This window comes from Tamandua tetradactyla, chromosome 2 (genome assembly GCF_023851605.1).
Source record: "Tamandua tetradactyla isolate mTamTet1 chromosome 2, mTamTet1.pri, whole genome shotgun sequence".
Classification (NCBI taxonomy): domain Eukaryota; kingdom Metazoa; phylum Chordata; class Mammalia; order Pilosa; family Myrmecophagidae; genus Tamandua; species Tamandua tetradactyla.
The window spans coordinates 213395059-213417696 of record NC_135328.1 but is presented as its reverse complement, the minus strand read 5'-3'; the positions used below and the strand labels follow the sequence as shown (position 1 = coordinate 213417696).

General features: G+C 48.6%; 1 protein-coding gene and 1 pseudogene across 5 annotated transcripts; one reads left to right on the top strand and one right to left on the bottom strand.

Annotated features, from left to right (window-relative positions):
* Positions 1 to 1510: 1510 nt before the first annotated feature.
* LOC143658648 (rRNA N(6)-adenosine-methyltransferase METTL5 pseudogene) lies at positions 1511 to 10718 on the bottom strand (annotated as a pseudogene).
* A 755-nt stretch (positions 10719 to 11473) lies between these two features.
* MIIP (migration and invasion inhibitory protein) lies at positions 11474 to 22434 on the top strand. 5 transcript variants are annotated; one of them, XM_077151269.1, is made up of 10 exons: positions 11474 to 11585; positions 14163 to 14342; positions 14538 to 14897; positions 15323 to 15395; positions 18345 to 18453; positions 18547 to 18599; positions 19371 to 19500; positions 19685 to 19781; positions 20418 to 20552; positions 20830 to 22428. In XM_077151269.1, the coding sequence occupies exons 1-10, from the start codon at positions 11511 to 11513 to the stop codon at positions 20878 to 20880; spliced, it is 1263 nt and encodes a 420-aa protein (XP_077007384.1). In that variant the 5' UTR covers positions 11474 to 11510; the 3' UTR covers positions 20881 to 22428. The 5 variants fall into 5 exon arrangements, with proteins under 5 accessions (XP_077007384.1, XP_077007387.1, XP_077007388.1 ...); XM_077151268.1 differs by having other exon boundaries at positions 11510 to 11621; XM_077151271.1 differs by lacking the exon at positions 11474 to 11585 and adding an exon at positions 12022 to 12102.
* The last annotated feature ends 204 nt before the right edge of the window (positions 22435 to 22638 follow it).

Genomic DNA, 22638 nt, shown 5'->3' with positions numbered 1-22638 from the left:
TATATATGTTATATTATACAATTTTAAAAGTTGGGTTGTTTTCTCTTGAGTTTTGAGAGTTCCTTATATATTCCTTAACAGATATTTGATTTGAAAATATTTTCTCCAATTCTTTGGCTTGTTTTTACATTCTCTTAACAGCATCTTTCAAATACTGGAGTTATTGATTTTGATATTGTTTTTCTCTCATGATTTGTGCTTTTGGTGTCACATCTAAGAAATCATTGCTTTGAATCTAAGGTCACGAAGATTTCCCCCAGATTTTCTTCTGGAAGTTTTTTATATTTTAGGTTTTACAATCAGGTATAGGAACCATTTTGAGTTAAATTTCACATATGTTACAAAGTACAGACTCAGGCTTTTTTCCCCCAATTGTTTGTGTTTTGCTTTGTTTGTGGCATCTGTATGTGTGTTTGGCATATAGAAATCCAAATATTCCAACATATTTGTTGAAAATATTTTTTTTAAAAATTTTATTTATTAATTAAAAAAATAAAATAAAACAACATACATAATCAGTAATTCACAATATCATCACTTAGTTGCATATTCATCATTTCTTAGAACATTTGCATTGATTTAGAAAAAGAAATAAAAAGATAACAGAAAAAGAAATAAAACGATAACAGAGAAAAAGAAGTTATACATACCATACCCCTTACCCCTTGCTGTCACTGATCACTAGCATTTAAACTAAATTTATTTTAGCATTTGTTCCCCCTATTATTTATTTTTATTCCATATGTTCTACTCCTTTGTTGACAAGGTAGATAAAAGGAGCATCAGACACAAGGTTTTCACAATCACACAGTCACATTGTGACAGCTGTATCATTATTCAATCATCCTCAAGAAACATGGCTACTGGAACACAGCTCTACATTTTCAGGCAGTTCCCTCCAGCCTCTCCATAACATCTTGAATAACAAGATGATATCTACTTGAAGCATAAGAGTAACCTCCAGGGAAAACATTGTCTTTTATCCATTGAATTGTCTTTGCATCTTTGTCAAAAATTAATTAATCATATATGTGTGGGATGGCATTATTTCTGGACTTTCCAGCTGGCCCATTGATTTTTTTATCTACCTTGATGCTAATATAACACTTTCAGGATTGCTGTAGTTTTATAGTAAGTCTTGAAGTCAAGTATTATGGGTCATCCACTTTATGAATTTTAAAATTTGCTAGACAATTTCTACAAAAAATCTTACAGGGATTTTGATTGGTGTTGCATTGAATCCATAGATCAGTTTGGGAAGAATTGGTATTTTAACCATATTGAGGCTTTCAATCAATGAATATGGTATATCTCTCCATTTACTTAAATCTTCTTTCTCTCAGCAATTTTATAATTTTAAGTGTGCAGGTTTTAACACAATTTGTCAGATGACAAATACTTGTCCGAAAGTATTTCACATTTCTCAATACTATTATAAAGGGTATTTTTTAGTAAACAATTTTTTTATTCATTTTACTAGATTTTAAGCTGCTTTTGTCCTTGGAGGTTTTTAAAAAGAAAACTGAACTAGGTACACTTCAGTGTCCAATGATTTCTTTTTATGAAATTTGTATGATGCTAGACTGTTACATCACAGATCTACAATAATATCTATATTGATTTTCCATTCTGCAGCTTTCTTTTGAATATTCTTTTAGTTGAGGATTTGTGTAAAGAATATACTGCTGTTCTTGACATTTGTCATTTCCAAAGCAGTCTTCGGAAAAGCCGTATCTGTTCCTTCATTATTTTTGGTTCCAAAGGAAGGATTCATAATTTTGGTATTGAATGATCTGCGCATTTTGTTAGATAATGAGCACTCCAATCCTTCTCTATTCCTTTTAAATATTTCCAGCGCTTCCTCACTGTTCTAGTTTGCTAGCTGCCAGAATGCAATATAACAGAAACAGAATGGCTTTTAAAAAGGGGAATTTAATAAGTTGCTAGTTTGCAGTTCTAAGGCCAAGAAAATGTCCCAATTAAAACAAGTCTATAGAAATGTCCAATCTAAGGCATCCAGGGAAAGACACCTTGGTTCAAGAAGGCCAAAGAAGCTTAGGGTTTCTCTCTCAAGTGGAAGGGCACATGGTGAACACAGTCACAGTTTCTCTCTCATCTGGAAGGGCACATGGTGAACATGGTATCATCTGCTACCTTCTTCTCCTGGCTTCCTGTTTCATGAAGCTCCCTGGGAGGCATTTTCCTTCTTCATCTCCAAAGTCTTGTGGACTCCCTGCATCTTGTGGCTCTGTCATTCTCTGCTCTCTCAGAGTCTCTCTCATTCTCCAATTTTGTTTCCTCTTTTATAGGACTTTAGAAACTAATCAAGACCCATCCAAATGGATGGAGACACACCTCCAACTAATCCATCTTAACAACCACTCTTGATTAAATCTCATCTACAGGAAGATGACCTAATTACAGTTTCAAACATACAGTGCCGAATAGGAATTAGAAGTGGCTGCCTTTACAAAATGGGATTAGGATTAAAACATGGCTTTTCTAGGGTACATACATCCTTTCAAACCAGCACACTCGCCTATCTCAAATCCAACACAAACTCCGCTGCCGACATTGCAGCCCCAAGTCTCAGCCATCCAAACCTCATCTTAGATCTGCAACCTCTTTATTTTCAGTGTCATCACGTGCGTTATGGATCGCATAGAGCAAAAAAAATGTAGCAATGTGCAGCCTGGTTGGACACTGTTCTAGAAGGGATGTGGGCTTTTCAAATCCATCCACTGGTTGCAGGTAACTCTCTAGTTCCTTAAAATTTAATTTCTTCTTCTATTTTTTCTTTCCAATGTGGGCTTGCAAGGTTTGACACTCACTGGATGTAGAGAGGCAGCCGGTGCTTTAGCCTTGGCCGGAAGCCTGTAAATAATTTTTTTTATCAATTTCAATTTATAATTATTCATTGCTGGTATATAGAATAGCATTGATTTTTTCGGGTGGGGTGGGGGTGGAGTGGAAGGTGAGCACTCTACCAGTGAACCACCCATGCACCCACCATTGATTTTTGTATATTCATCTCATATCCTGAAACCTTCCTAAACTCATTTGTTAGTTCTAGGAAGTTAGATTCTATGGCCTCTTTCATTATCATGTTGCCACAAGTAAAGACAGTTTTATTTCTTCCTTTCTAATCCGATGTCTTTTCTTTTTCTTGCCTATTTTACTGGCTGGAACTCCAGCACAGTGTTAAACAGAACTAGTGAGATAGGACATCCTTGACTTTTCCTGATTTTACAGGAAAAGCATTTTATTATTAGATATGCTGTTAACTGCAGGTGTTTTGTAGATGCCTTTTATCAGGTTGAGGAAGCTTCCCCTCCATTCCTAGTTTGCTGATTTATTTTTGTTGTTGTTGTTATTTTAGAAATGAACGTTGGATTCCATCAAATGCTGGAATCTCTCTTAAAGGTAAAGGACAGATTGTGGCAACTTCCATGTACAAGGGACAATGACTGGTGGATTTTCTGCATCTGTGGAGATTGATCATACGTCTTTTCTTTTTCTCCTTTGTCTTTATATATATGGTGAATTACTTTGATTTTTTTTGAAACTTTTTTTATTGTATACTATAACATATATACAAAGCAAAGGAATAAAAAAACAATAGTTTTCAAAGCACTCTTCAACAAATGCTTACAGGACAGATCCCAGAGTTTGTCATGGGCTGCCATACGATCCTCTCAGATTTTTCCTTCTAGCTGCTCCAGAATATAGGAGGCTAGAGGGCTTAAATACTTTTTTATCATCACAATTGACTTTTTTCCTTCTTTTTTTAATGAAAAATACCATATATACAAAAAGTATAAATTTTCAAGACAGCACCACAATTAGTTGTAGAACATATTTCAGACTTTGATATGGATTACAATTTCACAATTTTAGGTTTTTACTTCTAACTGCTCTAAAATACTGGAGACTAAAAGAGATGTCAGTTTAATGATACAGCATTCATACTCATTTGTTAAATCCTATCTTCTATGTATAATTCCACCATCACCTTTGATCTTTCCATCCCTCTCACTGGGGTTTCTTGGGCTAAGGTAATTCTAAATTTTTTATATTGGAAGGGTCTGTCACTAATATGGGGTAGGGAGATGGAACTAGCTGATGTTCTGGAGAGGCTGGGCTAGGTTTCAGGACTTATCTGGACCAGGGACCCATCTGCAGGTTGTAGGTTTCTGGAAAGTTACTCTAACACTTGTGGAATCTTACAAATTGCCCTAGGTGTTCTTTAGGATTGGCTGGAATGGTCCTGGTTGGGGGTTGGCAGGTTATGATAGGTAGTAAGGTCTACCTGAAGACTGCATAAGAGCAACCTGCAGAGTAGCCTCTCGACTCTATTTGAACTTTCTCTGCCACTAACACTTTATTAATTATACTTCTTTTCCCCTTTTTGGTCAGGATGGAATTGTTGATCCCACAGTGCCAGGGTTGGATTCATCCCTGGGGATCCTCTCCTACATCGCCAGGGAGACTTTCACCCCTGGATGTCATGTCCCATGTAGGGGGAGGGCAATGATTTCACTTGCAGAGTTGGGCTTAGAGAGACTGAGGCCACATCTGAGCAACAACAGAGGTCCTCGAGAAGTAACTCTTAGGCATGCCTATAGGTAGTCTATGCTGCCTTCATAAGCTTAACAAGAGTAAGCCTCACAATCAAGGACATGGCCTATTGATCTGGGTATCCCTAAAGTTTGACACAGTATCAGGGGATTCCCTGATGGTAATTTTAATAGTTCCATATTCCTTCTCTCCTCCCTCAGGGGACTTTGCCAATACTTTTTGATTATCTGCTTAATATATTCTAGGCTGTTTCGAGGCATTACAATAATCTATACAGGATTAAAGGACCTCTTTCTTGTTCTGTGCTCCCTGTGTTTCAGTTGTTCAAATGAGCTCTACAGGTTGAATTAGATTATGCACTAGAGAAAATTTCAGTGTCAGACCAAACAAACCTTTCTTCCATTGGTCTCAAAGAGTATGTGTGGTTCTAAAATATAGACACTGTCTTCCTTACCCCTATATTCTGAATTACTTTAACCCTAAACTGTTCAGCTTTGTTCTTATCTCTAAATATCAGGCCTCTCAAACAGCCTCTCAAAATCCAGGAACAATAATCACCACTCCGGACTTAATGTGTCTATCCTAAGTTTACAATCTAGGCCCCTGTTTTCTTATAAGCATTTTCTAAAGGTGACAAAACCATTGTTGTTCTTTTGTTTCTGGCTTATTTTGTCTCACCAAACATCCCACATGTTCATTCACATCGTTGCATGCCTCACGACATTGTTCCTTTTTGTAGCAGTACAACCTTCGTTCATAAGTATACACCATCAATCGCCAATCTACTTCTCTGTCAGTGCATCCTTCAGCCACCTGCATTCATCGGGCATCATGTAGAGGGCCTAAAGTCCACAGTTCATCAACATTCTCAATTTTAGATAATTTCATTGTTCCCAAGAGACAGAAAACCAATAAACACACCCCAAATAGGAAATCTAAACCTCCTCTTAACTCTTGTCCCTCACCCCATTATTTACCTCTGCTCTTGCTGTGGTAGTGCTGATGGTTTCCTTTTGAACATAGCCCATAGTATACAATAGCAGTTTTCTCCCTGTACCCTGAACTTAAACACTCTTTATACAAGAATCATATCTTTGAAGTAATTCTTATGAGAACTAATTCATATTTCTAGTGTGAGTCAGTGGGACATGTAGGTCTATACAACCCCTTTAAGTCTTGTTCATCTTCAGTATGGTAATATTACTTCTAAACCCACTAGAGAACCATCTTCGCGGCTATTGATGGACTTACACTGGAGTTCAACCTTATTAGCTAACGGTTCACCCATCTCTAGTTTCTATGTATATCTAAGTCCCCTATATTCTGTATTATTACTTTGATTTTTAAATGTTAAACCGACCTTTCATTCTTATGATAAACCCTACATGATCACGATGTATTATCCTTTTTATATATTTTTGTATTTGACTTGCGTATTAGTTTGGAAGCTGCTGGAATGTGATATACCAGAAGCAGAATGACTTTTTAAAAGAAGAATTGAATAGGTTAGAAGTTTACAGTTCGAAGGCAATGAAAATGCCCAAATTAAGGCACCAGTAAGAGGTGACCTTGGTTCAAGGAAGGTCCATGGGCCAGGAACACCTCTGGCAGCTGGGTAGTAAGGTGGCTGGCATCTGCCTTTCCAGGTCCTGACTTACTTAACTCCCATGGCAACGTCTACTGGGCTCCAAGCATCTCCAAACATCTGTGTCTATGATCTCCACGTGTCTGCCTCTGTGTGGGCTCTGCTGTGACGCTCCTGTCGGCTCTGAGGCTTCTATCGTTTCTCCCGTTTCTCTAGGCTCTGTCGTTTCTGGCATTTCTCCAAAATGCTTCCCCTCTTAAAGACCAGCAATCCAATAAAGACCCACCCGGAATGGGTTGAGTCACATCTCCAGCTAATCAAAAGTCAATATCCACAATTGGGTGTGTACATCACATCTCCATGGAGAAAATCCAATCAAAGAGTCCAACCTACATTATTAAATCAGGATTAAAAGAAATTGCTGCCTCCACAAGATTGAATCAGGATTAAAATATGGCTTTTCGGGGGTGTATCTACTATTTTCAAACCGGCACATTTTTGCTAAAATGTTAAGAATTTTTGCATCTATTGGCATGTAGCTTTCATTTCTTGTAATATATTTGACTCTCAGGGATCTTTGGTATCAGCAGGGTAGTGCTGGCTTCATAAAATGAGTTAGGAAGTATTCCTTCCTCTTCAATTGTATGGCAGAGTTTGTGTAGAATTGGCATTATTTCTTCTTTAATGTTTGGTATAACATACCAGTAAAGACATCTTCGTGCCCGAGTTCTCTTCTCATCCATGAGGTGGTCAGAAGGAAGTACAAGTCCACAGGTGCGACCTGAAGGAGAGACACTCCTGCAGCGGTGGCAGGTGACATGGGAGCCTGGGCGACCTATTCAAGTAATTTACTTGTGCCTTTTGGACCGGGTCAGACCCGATCCTGAGTATGCCATTCCATTTCTACCACCCAATGGTCTCTTATACCCAGCCTGACCATAAGTCTTAGTAACTCTGACAATACCAGCTCACTGCAGTGCCAGAGTCATTTGGTGTTCTGTGTTCAGGTGTTCTGGCTACCTAAGGGCTCAGTAGCATGCCACAGCTGTTTTGTTTTTTTTTCAAGCAGAGCAGCCATATATAACAGAAGATATGGCTTTTATCCAGAACCTAGGGGGTCTGTGTTGCAACTCTCTTACTGAGGCTTGTCAGAGACTCCATGCTGCATCTTTATCTGCCATGAATACCTCTAGCACCAGCTTTCATGAGTCCCTTCTTGCTCCAGATTCTATTCAAACTGGCAGCTGTGTCACTCCAGAAAGGGTCATAAGATTTTTCCCAAGAGAAACATGTTATCTTCAGAGTCAAAGACATTCACTAAGCACTTCTCTTTTTCTTAGTAATTGGAGGGGGAAGGTGCCACAATCTTTGACGTTGGAGGGCTGTTGCAACACGTTCTAGACACTACACGTAAAAATCATGGGATTTACTCACAGCCATCTGGCCTCTAAGTCTTCCTAGGAACACCTAGGGTAGTTGCTACATCCTATTCACTAAATCTAATTAGCTTGATGTTATCAGTTTCATGAGGCCAGCAGCACTCAAGGTCCTAAATAGATTAGATTGTGAAACAAAGTCGGAGGGTTTTATGGCCCTGAGTCAGGACTGTGAGCGCACACCACAGTATTTGCCTTGGGAATGGAAATCAATTTGACTCCTCCCCGCTGAGGGCAACTGAAAAGAGAGCATCCCTTAGCATTATAGCTGCAAATCCAGGGCCAAAGGCTGCGCTGTTCTGCTCCAGTAAAGAGTCCACATCTGGCCTCCACACTGGGACCACTGCCTGCTGTGGTCTATGAGCCATGCGGCTGTGTTTTGCAGGGTCAAGCAGGTGAAATGAGGGAGGACAGGATGTGGGCCAGCACCCCCCATACCCTTCACAACTCAGAGCAGGAAGAGGGAAAAAGCTTCAGGGGGTTCTACTTCCCCTCCCTACCTGCAATAGATTAAAGAGGTGGATTCCATTTCAACTCTAGCTTTGAATCTAGACCGCCTTGGTAACTTGCTTAGAGCAACAGAAAGTGAGGGAAGTGACTCTGTGCCCATTCTGAGCCTGAGACTTACAAAGGTCTGGAAGCTCTGCTTCCGTGCTCTTGGGATCCAGCCCCCGTGGAGGAAGGATGGGCTAGACTACTGAAACAAGCCAGGTGGAGAGAGACCCAGGAAGATGGGAGGACAACTTGGATATCCCAGCCCCAGCCGAGCTCCCAGCTGGAGGCAGCCACACGATTGAGCTCAGGAGAGACCAGAAAAGCTACTCAGCTGAGTCCCAGTCGGTCCACCTGTGACATAATAAATCTGTGTTGTTTGAAGTAATTAAGTTTTGGGGAGATTTTTAGCGCAGTGATAGATAACTGAATTGCCTGCCATAATGGCCCTTACTCCACAGATCAGGGAACAAATATGAAGGTTCCGCCAGCTGCTCAGGCTAGCCACCCCATCTATGCCTATGGGAACTGGGAAACAGTCACAGAGTGTTCTAGTTTGCTAGCTGCCGGAATGGCTTTTGAAAAGGGGAATTTAATAAGTTGCTAGTTTACAGTTCTAAGGCTGAGAAAATGTCCCAGTTAAAACAAGTCTATAGAAACGTCCAATCAAAGACATGCAGGGAAAGATACCTTGATTCAAGAAGGCCGATGAAGTTCAGGGTTTCTCTCTCAAGTGAGAAGGCACATGGTGAACACAGTCAGGGTTCCTCTCACATCTGGAAGGGCACATGGTGAACATGTCATGATCTGCTAGCTTCTTCTCCTGGCTTCCTGTTTCATGAAGCTCCCTGGGAGGCGTTTTCCTCCTTCATCTCCACTGGCTGGCGGACTCTGCTTCATGGTGCTGCAGCATTCTCTGCTCTTGCTGAATCTCTTGGCTTTCTCTCTTGTCATTCTCTTTTATAGGATTCCAGTAAGCTAATCAAGACCCACCCAAGCTGGTAATCCATCTTAACAACCACTCTTTTTTTTTTATTAAGTGTTTAATTTTTTTAAAAATATAACAACAAACAAATGCAAACATTCTTAACTTATGATCATTCTGTTCTACATATATAATCAATAATTCACAATATCATCACATAGTTGCATTTCATCATCATTATCATTTCTTAGAACATTTGCATCAATTCAGAAAAAGAAAAAGACAACAGAAAAAAATTCATACATACCATACCCCTTACCCCTCCCTTTCATTGATCACTAGCATTTCAATCTAAATTTATTTTAACATTTTAACAACCACTCTTGATTGAGTCACATCTCCAGGGAGATGACCTAATTACAGTTTCAAATATACACTACTAAATAGGGATTAGAAGAAACGGCTGCCTTTACAAAATGGGATTAGGATTAAAAGATGGCTTTTCTAGGGTACACACATCCTTTCAAACCATCACACAGAGCAAGTCCTGAAACCCACCGGACCCATAGAGATGGACTTGAGTCCAAACTCCATTTACCTCCTGGCCTCCATAAGCTTCCACTCCAGCTGGAGGGCCACGATGGTGTTTCAGGTCTCCTGGAATCAGTGTCAGCTCAGACTCTATACCTTAGGGTCTTTGGAAATTCTGAGTAGTCCACTTTTCCCATTGTACATTTTTCTGGCAAATGGCCACTGGCCCCCCTGCAGGAATATTTTCTATAGGTACCTGTGGTGGTATTGCACGTTCCTTTCTCAAGGAAACCAACCTTCCCTTCAATGAATGAGCTCAGTCTGAGAACTGAGTTGAATTTGGGCACTGGATGAGGAACCATGATTTTCCACCCTGTAGATGAAGTCAACCTTCTGTTTTAACATTTTTCAAGTTGAGCCATATCATGTTGACTGTCCATCTATCTGACTCCTAGGAACTTCATCATCTAATCACTGTCACAGATAACTGTAAGTTAAGAGACTCTCACTGCCACTCCAGCCCTGCAACCTCTTATAAAGTCTATCCTGCCTCTGGCAGTTATGTGATGGCTCTTGGCCTCTGCCATTCCCAAATCTCATCATCTCACTGATCCTAGGGAGGCCAGTGCCACGACAGCATCTGTCCCCATCAATCCCAACCTCTACAGCAGCCACCAGTGAGCTTCTCAAAGTTGCCAGGATCCCCTTATCAAGTTATTTCTTTTTGCCTGCCTTAAAGGGAATGTTCTTTGGACCTTCCTGAAAACACAGTCGGTTGGTAGGTTCTCAGAATGTACCTGGTAAAACTGTTCTTACATCCCTACTACCCTGAGACTTCTGACCCTTTCCCCAGTCCTATGCCAAGGAAGCGCTGGCATCTGCACCCGATTTACTGTAAACCATCACCACGTGCAAGCTGCCTGGGGCCGTCTCAGCAGATTCCTGCCGCCTGTTCAGGTGTCCTAGTCAGAACACTGGATCCCAAGTCATGGATGTGTGCCCCGTGGCAATAATTCTGTATTCAGATTTAAATTTGATACCACCCCACCCCACCCCCAGCATCCTCCAAGTGTATTCCCACGTCAATTTTCCTGCTTCTTTTTTTCTTGATGTTACGTATTAGTCAAGTCCTGCAATCCCTTTGATTCTGTAAGCAAGGCTTTACCTCCATCCTTGAACCGTGCAGGAGCTGACCCTGTTTATTGTCTAAGAGGCAGAGAGGGGTGAGAGTAGATCTAAATTTTATTTTCTTAAAAAACTGAGGTCTAATTAGTTCTTTCTCTAGTATTTAATGGCTGTGGGTTTCTGGGCAAGTCACTTTGGTATTTCTCCCAGCCTCGAGATTTTTGTTTGTTTTTCGGCTCTAAATGGCGACAGCATCACTCTTCGCAAAGCTTGGTTTCTAAGGAGAGGATGCATTGGCACAGGGGCTCTCCGTGTAAGCTGGCGCATATTCTACAGGCTGGATCACAGGTGTTCAGGTTCAAGTCCCACCCCCGCCTCCGCCCGCCCCCGTCAGGAACACCTCTTGGTTCTTCTCCGCCTCCCAGACCTTCAGACTAGATGCCCAATCAATCTCCCTTTAAAGAATGGATGCATAGTCGGCACACAGCAGGGAACTCGATAAATACGTGAACAGACGAATAAAAGATGAGGTCTCCAGCTCGCCCCGCCGGTTCCCACCCGCCAGCCTGGACACCAACGCCGCACCGGCCCACGAACCTATCGCTCTTGAACGTGCCGTAGCCGCCGGCCTCGGGCAGAACCAATCGGAGCCCGCCTTCCGGGCTCCCGCCCCGTTTCGAAAACCGACCCTCTGTACGCAGCCACCGAAGCTGACCAATCGGCTGTTGAGCCCAGCTGTTTATCCCGCCCCGCTGTTGAAACTGCCGCTTCGGAACGCGGAGTAACGCTGTCTGGAGCGACCGGCCCCGCCTCCACATCTGGCCAATCAGGGCCGCTAATGCGAGGCCCCGCCCACGCTCGGGCTCACCGCGTTATCTGCTGCGGCGGGCGGCGCTGTCCCGGCTTCCGGGTTGTGAGTGCGGGACCGGCGGGGCCGGGGAATGAGGAGGTGGGGCTCCGCGGTCGGACCCGCGTGCGCCCGCCCGGATGGTTCGGGCGGCCATGGGGAACGAGAGGGAGGGTTTCTTCTCCGGGTCCTGCCCCTGCGTCCCCAGGCACTGCCTCTTTCCCTCCCCCAGTTTCTCTTCGAACCTCACCTTCCGTTGCGTTTGTGCAGTTTTTGGTTTTCCTGAGCGCGGCTGGACCCTCCAAGGCCGTGCGAAAACGGGGACCCTCGGACTATAGGGGTTCGGCTTGGAGTCGCTTGGTCGTTCAGGGTAGTGGTCTGGACTCCCCGCCTGCGGATCAGGCTGTGTCCCCTGGTTCGCACCTCCACGGAGGCGTCTATATTCGCACCTCCGCCGCCCCCCACCCCCACCCCCGCGGGGGCACGTGTAAGGAAAGGGGTCGTTGGCTGACTCCTCTGCCCCAGCTCCGGCGGGAGGGCCGACAGCAGGACGTGTGACCCGGCCCAGCATTAATATGGGACGGTGCGTTTTGGGGGAAACGGTTTTCGGGTGTAGGAGTTTGGGCCTTGGGGTTCGGAGAGAGGTGGGAAGCCTCTTCCCCCACCCTGCAGAAATCCCTTCCACAGAGATCCTGGATCGCTGGGCAGCCAAAGGCTGGGAGAAGGAGAAAGAGGCTTCCCAGGCGCCTCTCCATACTGCCAGGGAAAACCTGGAGTGCCCTTGGTCCCTGGAGGCAGATTTGGGTTCACATCCTGACTTGGCCACTTGGGGCATGTTCCTTAGCCTTTCTGAACCTTAGTTTCTTCATCTGTAAAAAGTAAGGAAAGAGGAAAAGGAGGGCAGAAGGAGGGAAGAGTCCCCCGATTCTGCTGGATTCAGACATTGTAATGCTTTGCATTTATAGACTTGTACTAATTGCTTCCTATAAATTAAGCTGCTATAGTTCCATTTTAAGATTGTTAAGGGGGGTTACTTTTAGTAGGTAAAGGAAATGCACCTGCCAGACACTTATTGAATGTGCCAGGCACCGTATGAAGAATTTAACATGAACTACCCTATTTGATCCTTATGAGGTAGAGACTTATCATCTCTGTTTGGCAGATGAGGAAACAGGAGGCACAAAGAGGCTAGATAGTTAGCCTGTAGCTGAGGCTGCACAGTTAGGGAGAAGCATGGAGGGGATTCCTCACCCTATGCCATGCTCTCTCTCTCTCTTTTTTTTTTTTTCAGTATTTTAACATAATTATATTACAGTTAGATAGTATTGTGCTGTCCATTTCTGAGTTTTTGTATTTAGTCCTGTTGCACAGTCTGTATCCATTCAGCTCCAATTACCCAATATCTTACCCTATTTCTACCTCCTGATGGTCTCTGTTACCAACAAAATAGTCCAAGTTTATTCACTAATGTCAGTTCCTATCAGTGAGACCATACAGTATTTGTCCTTTTGTTTTTGGCTAATCTCACTCAGCATAATGTCCTTAAGGTCCATCCATGTTATTACATGCTTCATAAGTTTATTCTGTCTTAAAGCTGCATAATATTCCATCGTATGTTGTGAAAACCTTGTGTCTGATGCTCCTTTTATCTACCTTGTCCACAAAGAAGTAGAACATATGGAATAAAAATAAATAATAGGGGGAACAAATGCTAAAATAAATTTAGTTTAAATGCTAGTGATCAATGAAAGCAAGGGGTAAGGGGTATGGTAGGTATAATTTTTTTTTTCTTTCCTGTGTTCGTTTTGTTTCTTTTTCTATTGTCTTTTTATCTTTTTATCTCTTTTTCTGAATTAATGCAAATGTTCTAAGAAATGATGAATATGTAACTAAGTGATGATATTGTGAATTACTGATTATGTATGTTGTTTTATTTTGTTTCTTATTTTTTAATGAATAAATAAATTTTAAAAAAAAGTTAAAAAAAAATATTCCATCGTATGTATGTACCATAGTTTGTTTAGCCACTCGTCTGTTGATGGACATTTTGGCTGTTTCCATCTCCTTGCAATTGTAAATAACACTGCTATAAATATTGGTGTGCAAATGTCCGTTTGTGTCTTTGCCCTTAAGTCCTTTGAGTAGATACCTAGCAATGGTATTGCTGGGTCATATGGCAATTCTATATTCAGCTTTTTGAGGAACCACCAAACTGCCTTCCACAGCAGTTGGACCATTTGACATTCCCACCAACCATGAATAAGTGTGCCTCTGTCTCCACATCCTCTGCAGCACTTGTCATTTTCTGTTTTGTTGATAGTGGTCATTCTGGTGGGTGTGAGATGATATCTCATTGTGGTTTTGATTTGCATTTCTCTAATGGCCAGGGAAGTTGAGCATCTCTTCATGTGCCTTTTGGCCATTTGTATTTCCTCTTCTGAGAAGTGTCTGTTCAAGTCTTTTTCCCATTTTGTAATTGGGTTGTCTTTTTGTTGTTGAGTTGAACAATCTCTTTATAAATTTTGGATACTAGACCTTTATCTGATATGTCATTTCCAAATATTGTCTCCCATTGTGTAGGTTGTCTTTTTACTTTCTTGATGAAGTTCTTTGATGCGCTGTACCATGCTCTCTTAACTTCAGATAGAAGAACTGGGTCTAGAACCAGCTCTGAGGGTTCCCTGTGGGAAGCTGGACGATATATGGAAGATGCTGGAGGCTGAGGACACGGTGCAGCTGCGGCAGCTCAACCTGGAGCTTCTGAGGCAGCTGTGGGTCGGGCAGGACGCCGTGCGGCAAGCTGTGGCTGAGGCAGCCTTTGAGGTGGGAGGCACTGGTGGCATCTCCAGGGGAAGGGGCTGCTTTACCTGCAGATCAGAATCCAGGTCTCCTTGTCCAGAGAGGGGAGGGGAAGGGGTGGCTGGCCTGGACACTGCTGGGGCTGAAGCAGGGGTGAGGACCTTGGCTTTTGTGCCCAGCGAGGCCATCTGGGTAGGTGACCCGGCCCCTTTCCTCCAGTCCAACCTAGACTGCAGCGGCTGCCCCAGCGCAGAGACCCTGGCATCCCAAGACACTTCCTCCGCAGCCCCAGGCCCCTCCTGCCCACCGCGCAAGTGCCACGTGCAGGTCCCACCGGCTGCCCACCGAGAAGATCCCTGTGAGGCGGCCTGGCCTGGCAGGGCCAGCTCCAGAATGGTCTCTATTGCACCCCCCAAGTGCCAACCCCAGGAGTACTTGGTCCCACTGAGGCCCCACTCAGCCCCTGTTACGTCAGACTTGAATGGCCCAGAGCTTTCAACAGGGCCGGACAGACAGGGGCCCCGCAAGGCCCCAGCCCAGGGGTCCCTGCCTGGGCCTCGACAAAGCAAGCTCTCCAAGGTAATTGATGTGACAAGACATCCATTGATGGGTGCTTCCTTGAGCCTCAGTTTCTCCATCTGACAAATATACTCGTGGGCAGCCTTCCTTGTAGGGTGATAGGCTTCCTGGAGATGCCACGAGTTGTGTCTTGCTCAGTTTAAGTGCTTGATAAGTGGTGGCCGTTAGTTTCTCAGACAGCACTTTGGGAGGAAGCTGATTTGAGCTCTGTTTTACAGATGGGAAGACTGAGGCGCAGAGCCCCGTCTCGTTCAAAGTCACCCATGGTGAGGGGGAGGGGGCAAACTTTATCTTCCAGCTCCTGAGCCCCAGGGCCCATGTCAGGGTGTAAGTGAAGACATAGCCCCTCTCCTTCCCCCAAGGCGGGGCCTCCTCTGGGTTGACCTGCTGGCCTAGCCCTTACCTCCCTCCGCCTCCCTCCTCAGCCCAGAGTGACCTTCCACAAGGAGTCTGCAGAGTCCGAGAGCAGCTGGTGCCTGGGCTCCGACTGGACTGCAGGTATGGGCTGCCCTGGGCCCTCCTGGGAGTGGGGGACGGGAGCCCTGGCTGGCTGTGACCCTGCCTGAGTCCCTACACGCTGCTGCTTCTGAATCGGGTCTGTTCGCAGCCCCTGGCGCAGTGGCACACACAAAGGTGGTATTACTGAGCGTTAGTTGGGTGAATGAGTCAGAGCTGCCTCGTTTGGGCACCTGTTATGGGCTGGCATCTGCAAAGGTCTGTCCATGTATCACCTCTTCACATCTTACCACCCCTCTGAGCAACCTCAGGATTCTCCTGGCTGCTCTCCCTCTGGCCTCTTTTGCCCTGGTTACTATCTGGTTTAAACACAGCAGCTGCAGCACAATTTAGCACATGTGCATCACATCATGTCCTTTCAACACTCTCCCCACGGCCTTTCCCCAGCACTTAGCCTAAAATCCAAAATCCTCATCTAGACGTAAGTGTGTCATCTGGCCCCCACCTGCCCCGTGGGTGGCCTTGCGCTGCTTGCCTATGGACTCCTGGCTGGTCCTTGAAGCGGCTGAGCTCGTGGTCCCCTTGGGGGCTCTGCGCTTTGCTGTGCCCTCACCTGGGAGGCACCTCCCCAGGGTCCCATTTGGTGTCTGTCCGTCATTCAGAGCTCAGCTCGGATGACAGGCCTTTCCCAAACTCGATGTAGGGCCACTCCTGCCATGTTATCTCATCTAGTGCCAGTTATATCATCTAGTTTGATTTTTTTCCTGTCATCCTCAGGACTTGTCTTATGTGCTTGCTTCGTGTCCAGCTCTCATAGAACAAGTTCCTTAGCACGGTGGCCTGGTTGTCTTTCGTTGCCACGTCCCTGAGCCTGGCACGCAGTAGGCCCCTCGAGAAACACGTGTCGAATGAACAAGCGAACGGCCCTACGGGTTTGGTGCTGTGTGGCTCCTTGTTCTAGGATAGGGGAAACTGAGGCACAGAGCGGTTGAGTCATTGCCTAAGAGGAGGTGAGCTGGGTACTCTGCAGGCCCTGCCCTCCAGGACCTCCTCACAGCCTTGCTTCCTGTTTCTGGCCAAACGGTGGCCCCTGCCCCCTGCCTGCCCTGCATCCCCCATTCCACCCACCTACCTTTCCCGAAATGAACTGGCCGCTCTCCTCTGAGGTCTGTCCCTGCACTTGTGTCCTGATCTCGTCCCCTCCTGGCCCCTGAAGGATTTGCTTCCTGTAATTCTCTCTCTCCTGCAGCAGCCTTCCGCCCCCCTCCTCTGGTGCATCTCATGGGCAGAGGAACATGCTGGAATATTGATTGGAACTGATTTTATCCAGTGCTTCCTCCTGGCAGGGCATTGTTTTAGGAGGTTGCTTTTCCTCCACTCCCCTTAACTCATTTGCTCTCCACAGTAACCTGCTGGGTAGACCATCATCCCCATTGACAGACGGGAGGCCTGAGGCTCAGAGGCCCCAAACTTAACCAAAGTCACATCTAACCAGAGTCACAACAGCTGCAACCTGTTGTTTCCCACCCTGATGGGAAATTCCTCTCTTTCCCTTTGCTTCTAGTTACCGCCTATTTCTTCTGCTTTTCTTCCTAATGGAATTGCTCAAAAGGGGCTGCCTAGACCCGCTGTCCCCAGTTTCTCTCCCCCATTTTTCTTAAAGCCGGCCTCACCGCTGGCACGGGCTGGCCCACTGCCCTTGACCTTCCCACGCTCGGTTTGCAGCCGGCACCTGCCTTGGCCCTTGAGCCGCATGGGGCCCAGGGGCCTCTCCTCCTCCCTGACACTCCTTCCTTGACTTCCAGGCCAGACAGGTCCCTTTTTCTCCCCCACCTTGCTGGGTGCTGCTTCTAGTCTCTTCTGCTTCATCTCATTCCTTGGCCTGACCTCCCACCAGGGGGCCCAAGGTCAGCCTGACTCATCTCTGCCTGTTGTCTCTTGGAGCTCCCGCCAGGGCCAAGGCGGCTGACTGCACGTCCCCATTCCTTCCCCTGCCGGCGCCTCCCTTCGGAATTCCAGGCTTGTGTGTCTGGCTGTCTCCTCTAATTACCCATTAGGTGTCTCCTATTAATCTCATGTCCAAAGTCACAGTCCTGATTTCCAGGTACCTGCTCCTCCCGTCGTCTCTGTTGTCTCTGTAAGTGGCCATTCCATGTTCCAGATAGGTCCAGCCGTAGCCTTGGAATTGACCTTGGTTCCTTGCCTTTCATGCATGCCTCATCCAGCCCATTACTAGATCTCAGTCCTGCGTTAGAATATTTCTTAGAATCTGACTAGTTTGTCTCATCACATGCCATCAGTGGCCTCCTAACTGATGTTTTTGCTCCTGGAGGAATCCTGTGAAATAATTCCTGTCGGATCATGTGGTTCCTTGGCTCAAGACTCTCCAGGGGTGCCCCAACCTCGTTTCCTCTCTTCACCCCTAGCTCTCTTCCAGCCACTTCCGCCTTCTTGCTGTTCCTCCAACATACCGAGCACTGCCTGCCCCCAGGCCTTTGCACTCACTCTTCTGACCATCTGCCGGTGTCCTTCCAGGGGTGTCCATGTGGCCCCTCCCTTCCTTCATCAGGCTTCACCTTCCCAGAGGCCACCCCTGACCGCCCCTGTCCCACGACCCCGCTTTTTGTGTCCTGCCCTCTTTCACTTGCCAGAGGGTCTTATCATTTGCTGTTGTCACACAGATTTCTTTGCTGACTAGTTCATCTCTCTCCTCCATGTTAGAACATAAGCTTCTGAGGGCAGGGACTTAGTCTGTTAGCTCGCTGCTGTTTCCCCAGCACATGAAACAGTGTCTGGCAAGTAGAAGGGGCTCTAGAAGTATTGTCTGAATGGACGATGGAATATGAGTTGGGGTGGGCAGATAGGGGCTGTCACAGTGATTGGAGGTCTCTCTGTGAGGCCTGGTGGGCGCCTACACCTGGAGCAGTGGCCAAGCCCCAGCCCTCCCAGCCCCTGCTGCCCCTCATGGACCTGGTGCTGTGCCCACTCCAGGGTCCCTGGACAGTAGCTCTCACCTCAGCAGCAAGTCCGAGGCCTTCTTCTCAAAGCTGCAGGAGTTTCGGGAAGCCAACAGAGAGGAGTGTATCTCCAGAGACCCCGAGTGAGCAGGCCTGGGCCGGGGGTGGGCGAGGGCGGCTTGGAGACTCTGTCACCCCAGCCTGCTTACCCTGTTGCCCCCCACCCCACCCCCCAGACCACAGCTCGCTGACCTGCAGGAGAACGGGGGCCTGGAGGAAGATCACGAATGTGAGTGTAGCTCACCCCCAGATCTCCACACCCCCCTTTTCTCAAAGCACCCCCACTTGAGCATCTGGGAACCTAGGAGGCTGCCAGGGAGCTGGGGACTCAACAAGGGAGGCCTGGGGTTTGGCCAGGGTGGGGAGCCAGGCCTGGAGTGGGGGTGCCAGCTAGGCCTGGCCTGGTGGGGATCAGGGCCTGCTCTGTGTGCCCCACTCCTGCTTCTCCCCAGCAGCTGGCTGGGGCCCTGAGAGGGAGGGGTTGGGTGACAGGGGCCAGGACTTTACTTACCCAACAGTCTGTCACCAACATGACCCCTCATTTCTCCCTGCCAGTCCTGCCCCTGGTTCCCTTCCCCCTCCCCCCTGCACATGTCACCTGTGTGTGTAGCTGTGACACACACACAGTCACAGGAGCGCCTCTGTGCCGGCAGTGGGCACGTGTGTGCATACAGGTGTGCAGAAAGGTGTGAATGCACGTGTGTGTGCCTGTTATGAGTGTGCAGGTGTGTCCGTGAATGTAACTATATAAGAACACGCTTCATGGTTGTACGTGATGTTTGTTCATGTGACGGTGCTGTATGTGCCTGGGGTTTGTATGAGCATGTGTGTGCACATGGGTGTATCAGTGCGTGCTGGTGTCTTTACATGGACACCTGTGTGTGTGTGTATGTGTGTGTGCGCATGCACCCTATAAGTGTGGCCGTGGGGTGTGGTGGGGACCGCGGGGCCCTGGGCTCTGGGTTCTGGCTCAGGGCGCTGCGTCTTGCGGGCCGCACAGGTGTGTACTGTTACCGCGTCAACCGGCGCCTGTTTCTCGTGCCCGCGGACCCCGGCACCCCCTGCCGCCTGTGCAGGACACCGCGGGGCCACAGGGACCCTAAGACCCTGGTGGGGCCGGCACAGGTCAGGTGAGTGGCCAGAGCAGGTGGGGCGCTGGGCAGGGCTGGGGGAGGCGGGGAGGAGCAGCCACAGGTGGGGCAAAATCTGAGCCCGGGCGAGTCTGCTGCCCCCACCCCAGTGTCCTGTCTCTTGAGGGGAAAGACAGGGCCCGGGGCTGCAGCCTGCACTGACAGCCCCACTGCCCCCCGCCAGGGTGACCGTCCCACTGTCAGTCCTGGATCCCCCACACCGCTATCGCTTCCACCGGCGGAAGAGCTTCGACGCCTCGGACACGCTGGCCCTACCCCGGGTGAGCAGCCTTAGGGCGCCGGGCTTGGGGGGCTGAGCCGGGGCCCCCGCTGGGTCCTGAGGTCCTGGTAGGGTGGGCTCTGGGTCTGCAGAGTTCAGGCTGGGCCTCCTCCCTCCCCCGCCGGTGCTGGTCCCCGGGGGGCAGCGGACCCGCAAGTTGGGAGGCCCAGGGTGGGTAGGGGGATACAGAGGAAGGTCAGTTTGTCCATCTGTAAAATGGGTGTAATGGGGTGTTGGGGTGGGGCTGTCGAGTGAAGGAACGCCTGTTAGGCCCTGGGGCAAAGCCCACCTCAAGGTGGGATGCTGCTCAGTGAATGTCCTCCCTCCCCCCTCAGGTCTCGGGGCCCCCGGGGTGGCTGGGTCAGGAAAGGGGTGGCCTGCTGGGGTGATCCACTGGGTGGACGCCAGGCTCCTGGCCTGGGGGGACTCAGGCTGAGAGGGGAGGCGGCTCTTCCCTGGGAGAGCTACGAGTCAGAGGGAGGAGGCGTGTCTGCTCAGGGGGACCCCCCCAGCCTGCTGGCGGACACAGCCCCATCCTGGGGATGCTCCAGTCCAGGGTGGACAGCACAGCCCCTCCCTGGAGAGCCAAGACAGCCGCTGACCTGCCCTGGTGTTGTTAACCCCTTGCTCCCCACAGCACTGCCTGCTGGGCTGGGACGTCATCCCTCCCAAGTCGGAAAAAGCCTCAGCCCCCAAGAGCCTGGACCTCTGGTCCTCTGTCCCCTCCGAGGCCCAGCACCGCAAGCTTGCAGCCACCAGCCCTTCCCGCCTGGTATGGGGTGGGCCATGTCGCTGCCCGCGGTGTCACAGGGAGGGACAGGCCCGGGCTCCGTAGAGTCCCCTCGTGGGCAGGATTGGGGTGGCGAGTCCAAGCCAGGATGCATTGTCCAGCCATTCCTTGAGGCTCCCAGTGCTCCCTGCCTGCCGTCCCCAGCCCCAGCTGCCCCCGGAAGGTCACCCTGGTTCTGAGATCCAGGAGGGATGAGGGGCTGAGACTGGAATGGGGGGCGACCTGGGGTCTGACACCCGCCTCCCCATTCCCCATCCAGGTCCTGCCGCCACGGGCCCTGCCCCCGAGCCCCGTCTGGCCGAAGCCCTGAGAAATGACCACTTGGGGGACGCCGGCGCCCCTGCGGCCGCTCTGTCCGCTCCCCTCTGAGCAGGGGGAGCCCACGGGAGGGGAGCTGCTCCCCAGTGGCAGCAGGAGGTGGACCTAGGCCCTGCCCTCCTGGAAAGGGGGGCCCCGGGGGGGGGGAGCGTGGGTTGGGGAGTTCCGGTGACGAGTGTGAATAAAGCTCCCAGGTCTCTGCGGCTCCAGATCCCTGTGAGTGTGGCCTGTCCCGTGTGCCCAGAAGAGAGTGGCCTCTGAAGGCTGCCCTCCCCGACCTGGGGAGGTGGTGCTCTTGCGATCGCTCCTGCCTCTGGGTAGATGCTCCCCACCAGCATGGGGGTGGGGGCCACGGGGCCCTTGAAATCTTGAGACAGGCCAGGGTCAAGGTTAGGGTTAAAAAGCCATCCCATCCCAGGGAGGGGCTCGGGGACACTGTGGATGAGGGTGAAGTTCTGGATGCAGGGAGGTGAGTGAGCTCTAACCCTTCTTGGTCCTTGGAGCTGGGTCCCTTGGTAGAGGGGCTTTTTTGAAGTTCCTGGGCTGAGTGGCTCCTGCATGCCCCTCTCTGGCCTGGGCCTAGAAGCTGTGGGCAATCCATAGCCTCAGCAGGGACAGATGGGGAAACTGAGGACTGGTCGTTGAGCTGGGGGCAAGGTTGGAAGAGAGCCCAGACCTCCTGTCCTGGGTCGTAAGCAGCGCTCTGGCCTCTTCCCATCCCCGGTTTGTATTGGGCTGAGCAATCTGAAATTCCTGTTTTTTTATAGGACAAAAATGGAATCAAGGGGAGGTTGGAGCTTCCTCTAAGGATTCTCAGCTTAGAGGGGTGGGACTGAGGCTGCCGTCTCCTGTGGCTCCTACCTAGAGGGTTGCAAAGGCCTTGGTCTTCCCACGGTTCAGACTTGATGTATTAGGAAGGTCTAACCTAGGTGAGCTTAGGCTGCGTAACAAATTAACCCCCCACATCTCAGTGGTGTAACGTAAAGGCTTATTTGTTGCTGATTCGCTCACATGATGTGTCTGTCCGGGGTCTTGGGACCTTTGCTTGACGTCACCCCTCAGGGCCCCAGGTTTGTGAGGCCCCACCATGTGCCCCAGAGGTACTGGCACGTCAGCCTGGAGGGGGCACGAGGTCACATCTGCTCATGGCTTATTGGCTCTGCCTGACAGGAGGGGCTGGAGACATGGTGGAGCCGGCGGGGGGTGGGGGGGCCTGGAATGTTTGCTGAGCGTTATTGCCCACCCAAGCCCTACTTTTTTTTTTCCCTCTCTAAGCAGCTTTATTCACACATCAGACAATCCAGCCTGATTGTAGAGACGTGCCTTTGCCACCATAAAGCCCTACTTTTGAGTTCAGCCAGCACCAGTGTGGCCCGTGAAAGGCAGAGACGCAAAGCACCCAGGGGAGGCCTTTAATAAAATAATAGGGAGACCAACATCTTGCCTGAAGCCTTCGCTCACTTTGCTTGGAGTTCCACCTTCACCTGCCTTCAGTGGCCACGCAGACGTGGTGACAGGAATGGGGGCCGGGTCCCCTGGCTTTCAAGGTTTACAGTCTACACACACGTGGGGATGAGACTTGGCAGCAGGTCATGGGTTTGCCCCTTGATTCCAGAATCTGGAAAAGCCAGCTCTTCCACTAGTAATTGTAAGTCAAACAACCTGTGGCAGTCAGTGGTTTTATATGAAATCATTTGGCGAGAGCATCTGGCAACTGTTCTGATGGACAAAAATTACAAAATTTATATAG

Bases quoted from the DNA above. Each gene is read 5' to 3' on its own strand.
- MIIP (XM_077151268.1), top strand. From the start codon at position 11,511: ATGCGAGGCCCCGCCCACGCTCGGGCTCACCGCGTTATCTGCTGCGGC. The intron at 14,343-14,537 runs GTGGGAGGCACT...CCTTTCCTCCAG, and splicing joins TGGCTGAGGCAGCCTTTGAG to TCCAACCTAGACTGCAGCGG. The intron at 18,454-18,546 runs GTGAGCAGGCCT...CCCACCCCCCAG, and splicing joins TGTATCTCCAGAGACCCCGA to ACCACAGCTCGCTGACCTGC.